Below are 8,310 nucleotides of genomic sequence, written 5' to 3'. Positions count from 1 at the left end.
CATGCAAGCATCATTACCAGATTTATGTGCATTTTAAAACACGTTTTTTTTGGCAGTGATTATTAAAATGCGAAATAATATTTCAGAAGTTTTACAAAACGTGATACTACATTATAGGCTAAGTCACTGTGTGAAAAATCTTAAACTATGTTTAGTACATGCTCCAGGGCCTATGGCCCTTGAATTTTGCATATTAAAAAAATAATTAGGAATGTATATCATATTGGCACTTTTTTAAGCAGCACACCTAGCCTGTGCTCGTGTCACTGGCACCCTTGTACATGTTCCAGGGCCACTTTGCATATAAGCACCTCATTATTTATCAGATTTTCATAACTAGTACAGACTATCATACCTTGGTATTATCGTAAATGTTGCAGTGTCATGGCCCCTGAATTTTTCATACGAATAAATTATCTATCAGATTTCATATCCAGTATACTGGATGAGGTATTCTGTACATGTTCCAGGGCCCATGGCCCATGGCCCATGACCCCTCAATTTCTCATTTGAGTACTATATTATTCAGGCTTCATAAGCAGTACAGTCTTACCCCTGGCGTGTCCTTTTTGTACATGTCCCAGGGCCTCGTTGCCATCCTCCAAGCTGTAAACCTTCTCCACGATTGGTTGAATCTGGAAAATATGAATTATTGTCACGGTCATCTTGGAAAAAGAAAGAAAACTACTCGTAAAAAAAAAAAAATTTAAATGGAAATTTTTATTTCAAATCTACTAATGGAAATTTTTATTTCAAATTTACTAATGGAAATTTTTATTTCAAATTTACTAATGGAAATTTTTATTTCAAATTTACTAATGGACATTTTTATTTCAAATTTACTTTAAATTTTACCTTCTTCTGTTCCACAAGACTTGCAACAACATCCAAAGCATCTGCACTGGCAGCAACAAACCCGTATTTGAAACTTCTTCCGTAGAACAACTTCTGTTTCAGAGAAAATAAAATATAATCACCAATTTTGTTTCAATGATCAAATGTACGTGACCACATGAATGATGATTTGAAATTCATAAATACCTCAGATAGTTTACCCATTCCTATTGGTCCAGAGCCCGTCACTTGGCCGGTCTTAAACGGTTGGTAAAGACCGGCTGGCTGGTCTTAAACACTTTTCCAGTGTCACATGAAATTAGGACATGAAATCCAGTTCCTTTTACTATTTTATTGGTTTAACGTTAGGCATGTGCAATACTACCTGTAGGTCAGACTTTCATAGTCCTAAATTCAAAATACACTGCACATCGCCCAAATTTAATCTTCATACTGCATTTTTCATGAAAACAAAAATTTTGTAAAAAAAAAAAAAAAAGTTTTTGTCCCGAACTCACCTGCGGAATGCTGATCCGGAACAGATCATAGAGAGCCTTAGGCAAGCCAAGCAAAAAGCCATACTGGTCCAAAGTTTTTAGGGCCGGGGAGTCTAGGGTGACGACACAGCCCCCTCGCTTGGTCAGATTGAGACAGGTCTGGTAGTAAGCCGGTCCGAGGGTGTCAAGCACAACATCAAACCTAGATCAAAGAATGGAGCATGAAAGTTAGTTTCCAGTCCCATAGTTTAAAGGGAATGTACATCATTGGCTTTTGCTGTAATTTTCAGAAATGAACTATTTGAGGGGTTAGTATGATAGATCAAATATTGTTACACTGACATGTTTGAAGTTTTGTGTTCAAAAATGCCGGAAAAACCAAGAGAAACAAAAATGTTCAAGTAGTCTGGTTCCCTGACTCCACTGAAGATAAAATGGATCAATTTATAGATGCCGGAAAATTGTAAGGTAAGGGAACCAGTCTAGCTGGCCTGCACCCGTTCATGAACATGTAACCAATAGCAAACAAAATTGGGACTGAAAAAAAATGGTAAATTTGGAGCAGTAGTTGAAAAATAGTTAGGTTTTTCCAACGGTGGTCGGCCGACCACCGTTGGAAATGTATACAAAAATACCATTTTCTTGAAAATGACTTCACACCAGGTGCCATAATTTTACAGGATGCTTTAGACTGTCCCTTACCAACATCCTAGTATAGTATTTCATAAAAACGTGGTAGTTTTATTTTTCGACGTTTGCAAATGTTGTATATTCCCTTTAAGTTGGTGCAATCAGTTCACTGATATGTCTGTGGCACCCAAGTACATAATCGGATTAACTTTGTTTATCAATGCACGACACAAAGCCTTCGCAACCATAAGGCTGTAAATGGACACGTCTATTACCGTGGCTTGTCCTTGAGGGCGCTCTCCAAGTCCGTCTTTCTGTAGTCCACCACCTCATCCGCTCCCAGCTTCTCAACCATCTCTATGCCGCTGGTGCTACAGCTGGTGGTCACATGACCTCCCCATGCCTTGACAAGCTGGATGGCAAAGGAACCGATGCCACCAGTACCAGCCAAAATAAGAACGCTGAAGTCGGATCGAATCAGTAAAAATCATCACATTTTCAGTGGAAATGTCAACATGTCGCACAAAATATACCTCAATATTTTGTGAGGGATTCATTTTTTTTTTACTTTTGAGACTGAGCTCCCCCCTTAACCCTAACTCCCTAGGCCTTTTTGCTAGGATGTAGCCTCAATCCTGCAAAATCCTCCAATTAGCCTCATGGAAAAATAGCATATAGCCTCAATCCTGCAAATTCCTCCGTTGTTTCTTGAATATGGCCCATGGAGGGGTGACCACTGCCTGAATCCTGCAAAATCCTCCGGCTATGACTGTCAATAGGCTGAGGCAGAGGCAGTGACATCCTGGAGCAGTGCGGAGGACGTCAAGTATAATCAAGGACTAAATTTATGCACGGCTGAGCATAAACAACACAAGGTCCGGCCCAAGACCTTGATCCTGCAAATTCCTCCAATTTGCAAAAAGGATTTTGGAGGATTCAGGGCGGTAGTAGCAAAACATCAGGTGAAGCTTACCGTTTGCCGGCAGTTTTGTCGGGGCCCAGCACGGCCGTTTTCACAAGCGCTCCCCAAGTTGTCATGGCAACGTAACCCAAGGCTGCTGATTGGACGTGAGTGAGCGAGGAGGGCTTCTGGGATACCAGCCCTTCCTTCAAGAGAACATACTCCGCATAGGTCCCAGGTATGGGAGCAACTGACAGGGATGCCCACACCTATCACAAACCAATAATTACTTGATCAACACATTTTCTTTGATTTATATAAAAAGTCACAATGGCAGATGAAAGAAACAATTGAAGATGAAAGAATTCCAACTGATATTATTATTCATATCAGGCTTCTAGAGGTAAAAATACATCAGCGTATTGTATGCTTTTGTAAAAAGTACCTGGATGACTACAATATTAATTTTGATATTGCGGTCGTCCGGGCATTTTCGCAGGTTCCCACACAATCTAGTGCGTAGAAAGTCAAAGTCAACAAAGCGTAGCGTGCGGCAGGCAGACGCAGCGTGCAGCACTAGCAGGGTACACACGCACTGTTGTCAAAAGCCACAACGGCACTTTCAAACAGCGAGAAATTTGCTTCAGTAAACGAAGAATAATTTGACGAAATTTTGTCCTGAAGTTTATTTGTTGCGCCGGATCAAGCTAGTCAGCTCAATATAAATAATAATAATATTGGATAGATTTTTTTCGGGGAATACAAGACAATATTGCACTCTCTTAGACATTATTGCACGAGTCAAAGCTCATGCAATATATTCTTGTATTCTGTTACCCCTGACCAGCAGGAGTATAGTAATTCCTAGATCACCTGCAACTCCCCTCAAATGATCGTTTATAAATCTAAATGTTGTATTCAAAACAAAAACTTGTCCATACCTCATCTCCAACTTTGACTTTTGACACGGCTTCTCCGACAGCCTCCACGACCCCCGAGCAATCCCTGCCTTGGATCAGTGGCAACTCCTTTCCGTCGCCAGCAGGCATCTGTATTTATAAAACAATCGTGTACTCACTCAACTCGTTACATATGACCAGCCGACATATTAGGGAGTCAGGTTGGCGTAGCGGTGCTTTCCTCGCCTTCCACCGCTGTGACCCGGGTTCGAATCCCGCCTGGGCCAATATGTGGATTTGGTTTTCAGTCCCAACCTGATTCCGTGGGTTTCCCCCAGAATATTCTTCTGGGCTTTTCCTCCCACCGCTAAAACTGTAATTTCTTCTCATTGTCTTCTCTCCACAGGTTTCTTCAGGCTTGCGAGCTACAGTGCCTAGGGCGCTTTTGAGGAATCCTTGGTTTCATTACCAGAAATGATTAATAATAAGGATAATAATAATTAATAATAATAATATCAGCTCAAAATGGTACCCTCTAAATATGTTCAGCAGTAATAGTTTTATTAAACAGGCGTTCCCCTGCAAAGTGAGCGAGATGCGAAGCCACCTATCCAGCAAAGCAGGAGAGCCTCATGTCCAATAAATGAATACGAAATAATTTTAGACAATTGAAGAAATCAATTTTGATAGTCAATTAGAACATTTTATATAAGAAACAATGGAAACTGTCAATTATTAAAATACCTGGGATTTTCCACGCATAAAATTCAGCCCCCTCTTTCCGTACCCCTCCCTGATCTTTACGTCGATTGGGTTGATGGACGCCGCGTGGACTCTCACGAGAATGTCGTCTGGTAAGACCACCTTGGGCCGAGGGTGTTCCTCGCACACCACTGGCGTCTCGCTCCCGTACGCCTTCGTCAAGAGCGCCCTCATGCGGTGGACGCTGGAGAAGTAGACGGTTTTCGTGGCTGCGTGGGCCTTCTTGTAGCACGAGTAGAGCACGCTGGCCCACAGCGCAGCTAGGCCGGTGTTTATCACGGTGGACGACACTGCAAAGGAATACGGAGCAATGTGGACAGTCTTAAGAAAATAGTTGCAATTTCAATTGCATGCATGGGTTATAAATAATACTCAGATTTTTAAATTGAACTTACGTCCTGTAGCGGCTGTTGTTGATGCGTACGGCAGAAAGGCAAAACACAGTGGAACAGCGACAGTCATCAGGACAAAACGCGCCCAATTGGGTTTGACGTCTCTCTCAAAACAGCTGATGCTGTTGCCAAGGAACTCCTGAATGGCTGATAAAATATAAAAGAAAAAACTTTCCATGATCATTGTGACAAACCTTTTCAACCAAGGCCAATTTTTTTTTCAGGAAATTATTCATATTTTGTAGCCTTACAGTTCTTGATAGCCAAAAGTGGTTTGGGTGGACCACCGCCATAGGCAACAACTGCCTTCTGGAAAGCCTCATCTGTCAACAGTCGCTTGTACCACGCCCGTACTGCCGGGTACCGGCCCATCGGGAACCGGTACATGTAGCTCTCGACGTAACGGTAGACGTTGGTACCCCAGCAGTAATCGGCCAATGAGATCTGGTCGCCGACGAGCCATTCGTGATTCGCAAGATGCCCTTCAAGAATTTGCAGGGCACTTCAGGGAAATTGGAGGAAATTGAAACCAAAAATTTAATGTGTTTTTAATATATGTGTAAACTTTAGAAAGCCATTTGTGGCCTATTTATGAGAGTTCAAATTTTATCCCCACTTGTCTGGACTTACTCATGTATTTCCTCGATGGCCCCTCTCAGATCTTCATCATTCCACGAACCCTCTCGAACCATCTTGTGGAACGCGTAGCCCTCCGGGTTTTTCTCTTTCAGGCGAGCGAGACGCTTGTCTGTTTCAATGAGCTTGGCGAAGTTACCAATGTAAAAGCGGAAGGTCATGTATTTCATGGGTTTCTGGATGGTGCGTTCCAGGTCCAGCCAGGACTGCACAGCTTGCCTGCCGTCCCTAAAACGAATGAACAAAAGAAACCAAAATTGACTAGAGTGGGCGTTGAACCAAAGACCACACTTTTGCAACACTGATGTCCTAGCACGTTGCATCCTCAGTGGCTTACAAGTGATCGGTGGATTTTTTGTTGGCATGTATTTGAAAGAAATGTTGCAACCTGATGCCACTTCGGCGATTGTGTGCAAAGTCTACGATAAGTCAAGAAAAGTGTTTCCTAACAAAATGTTTCTCAGTCCCAAATTCATGTCTTATCATAATTTTTATAATAAATGACCTTCAATGAGATGATATATGAAGAAAAAAGTGGCGTCAGATTGCAACATTTTTTTCCGCATGTATTAATTATCTGACTTCAAATGATTGAATCAAGTTATTGAACAAATGTTGCTGCCCACGTACCTCTAGAGACGAGACAATTGACTACAGCAGGATTCGAACCCGTTATCACAAGATGTTACTGGACTGATGTCCTACCAACTAGCATTTTGGCTTAATTGTTGCAATACCTTGATTTTTGTAAAGTATTAACCCTAACCTTTGTAAATCTTCCAAAATCCTCTTTGCAAAATGGAAGATTTTGCTGGATTGAGGCTATATGGCAAAAATGTGCCACTGACTTTGGGAGATGCACTGTGTCAAGGTCTTAGGCTGGACCATGTGATGTTTATGCTGGCATCCTGGCAAAAATGCCTAGGGAGTAAGGGTTACTTAAGGCCAAAAAAAAAAGTCTCCGGTTTCTGGTATGCGCGCGCGTCGCCGTAGCCATGCGCGTCGGCAAAATGAAAAAGTTTTTTTCAATGAAAGATGATGTCTCAAAACCGCCAAACTCACTGGTTTGACTGGAATCCTGCTGCTGCACAATTTTAACGTGTTTTTAGATTGGGTTATGGTCGAGAATAAGCTTTATGTGTCCTCTCTGGACTCCCATATATTTGCACTAAGTTTAGTCGGGCACCATTTGCAGTCATCAGCCGACATTTGAAGCAAAAAAATCAGGTAAAAAAAAAAAAAAAGCAGCGTCGCCGCACCACTTTTTTGGCAAGCTCCATACCAGAAACCGGAGACTTTTTTTGTGTGGCCTAAGTGGCTTCTAATTTGTACCCTACATGAAAGACATAGCTAGCACTTAGCAGGCCTTTCCTTTCACAATAGGAAAAGAAAATCTATTATATGGGGACTCGAACCCACACCCTTACACTGTATTTGGTCGGAGGGGTATTTCTGGAAAGGCCTCGTCCAGATACACCATGATATCTGACGATTCAATGTGAGTGACGCCATCGTGGACCAGTGCGGGTACCAGTCCTTGGGGATGGATGGTGAAGTACCAGTCCGACTCCATTTCTTCTGACGTCATACATGTAACTCGGCTTTGCCATTTCAGCTTTTTGGCCTCTAGGCAGGCACGAACCTACGAGGATGACAAGGTGGAAAGTTAAATGTTCAACTTGGTGCTTTGACTAGAAAGTAGACCACGTGTCGTTGCCATGTCTGGACATCGGAAAGCTCAGATGGAGACTGTGCACCCGCCGAATCGTAGGGCATGGGCTGGATGGAGGGAACGAGTACCTCGGAGGGCTCCTACAGCCTTCATCCGGATTGGGAATGTCCAGACATATCAACGACACCTGTTTACGGGTTTATTATTAACTAGAAAGCAGGTCTTGTCATGTTTAACTCCTTGTCAGACCCAAAAGTAGACTTCACTGACCTTTTGCGAGGCATTTGATGGGCCAAAGTGGAAAAGACACAGCCCTTCGATCTTCTTGGTGTCTTCGTTTCCGTCAACCACTACCATCTTGAACTTAGTTGAATAACTTGGGGCAAGTCTAATGGTGGGATTAGGATAACAACGAAACAACAAAGGGGGCATATTAATGTAAAATCAGGACATTCTACATTGTGTATTTCCAATTTCCATATTCATGCATATGCCCCCCCCCCTCCCCTCCCCTGACCACGCCCCCGTGCTGCGCTGCATGCTGGATCAGTTTTCGACTGGAGTGCCCGGCCCAGCTAGGGCGCGGGCGGGCCTAATAATGTAGGCCTAGGCCCTAGTATATTTTTTTTTTAAATGCAAACCTGAGGTATTTATTTGAAACGCAAATCACAGTTTACAATCTCAGGTCTATGTCCACAATCACCTCAGGTCAGGGAAGTGTCTGGTTTTGTCAGGAAATCCGGTTTGGTTATGTAATTGTAAAGAGCTTCCGCTCGCGCTCGCGCCGAGCTGAATAAAGAGCGCCCTCATGCGACTGATGTTGATTGGGGTACGGTACGGGTCCCCCGCCCGAAAGATGAGCGGTCCGGAAAACCGGGGGGGGGGGGGGAGGGACAAAATTGTAGGTGTACAAATTTTCAAGAAATCTTGAATCAAGGAACCTTATTCCTCCCATAATACACTAAGTTTTTAAAATCCCCTCCAAATTGTTTTACTTAATTTGCGAAAAAAAAACTTTGCGGAGCGCCATCTCACAGTTCTCACAAAATAACCCTTGGCAGCCCGACTGCCGGAAAAAAACTGGGGG

At 42.9% G+C, this 8,310-nt stretch overlaps 1 protein-coding gene across 2 annotated transcripts; it reads right to left on the bottom strand.

Moving 5' to 3' along the window:
• LOC119729155 lies at positions 1-8,058 on the bottom strand. 2 transcript variants are annotated; one of them, XM_038201682.1, is made up of 13 exons: positions 7,927-8,058; positions 7,494-7,611; positions 6,979-7,193; positions 5,546-5,779; positions 5,167-5,417; positions 4,919-5,062; positions 4,506-4,813; positions 3,804-3,911; positions 2,935-3,131; positions 2,237-2,422; positions 1,353-1,533; positions 856-948; positions 1-635 (listed from the first exon to the last, which is right to left on the bottom strand). In XM_038201682.1, the coding sequence occupies exons 1-13, from the start codon at positions 8,031-8,033 to the stop codon at positions 522-524; spliced, it is 2,256 nt and encodes a 751-aa protein (XP_038057610.1). In that variant the 5' UTR covers positions 8,034-8,058; the 3' UTR covers positions 1-521. The 2 variants fall into 2 exon arrangements, with proteins under 2 accessions (XP_038057610.1, XP_038057611.1); XM_038201683.1 differs by having other exon boundaries at positions 7,865-8,000.
• Between the last annotated feature and the right edge of the window lie 252 nt (positions 8,059-8,310).

Source organism: Patiria miniata, unplaced genomic scaffold, assembly GCF_015706575.1.
Source record: "Patiria miniata isolate m_02_andy unplaced genomic scaffold, ASM1570657v1 HiC_scaffold_20, whole genome shotgun sequence".
Taxonomy (NCBI): Eukaryota; Metazoa; Echinodermata; class Asteroidea; order Valvatida; family Asterinidae; genus Patiria; species Patiria miniata.
This window is presented reverse-complemented; position numbering and strand designations above follow the sequence as displayed.

Excerpts from the sequence above, each read along its gene's own strand:
- LOC119729155 (XM_038201682.1), bottom strand. The coding sequence starts at position 8,033 with ATGAGGGCGCTCTTTATTCAGCTCGGCGCGAGCGCGAGCGGAAGCTCT. Across the intron at positions 7,612-7,926 it reads AGACACTTCCCTGACCTGAG|ACTTGCCCCAAGTTATTCAA; the intron begins GTGATTGTGGAC and ends TCCCACCATTAG. Across the intron at positions 5,063-5,166 it reads ACTTTTGGCTATCAAGAACT|CCATTCAGGAGTTCCTTGGC; the intron begins GTAAGGCTACAA and ends ATATTTTATCAG.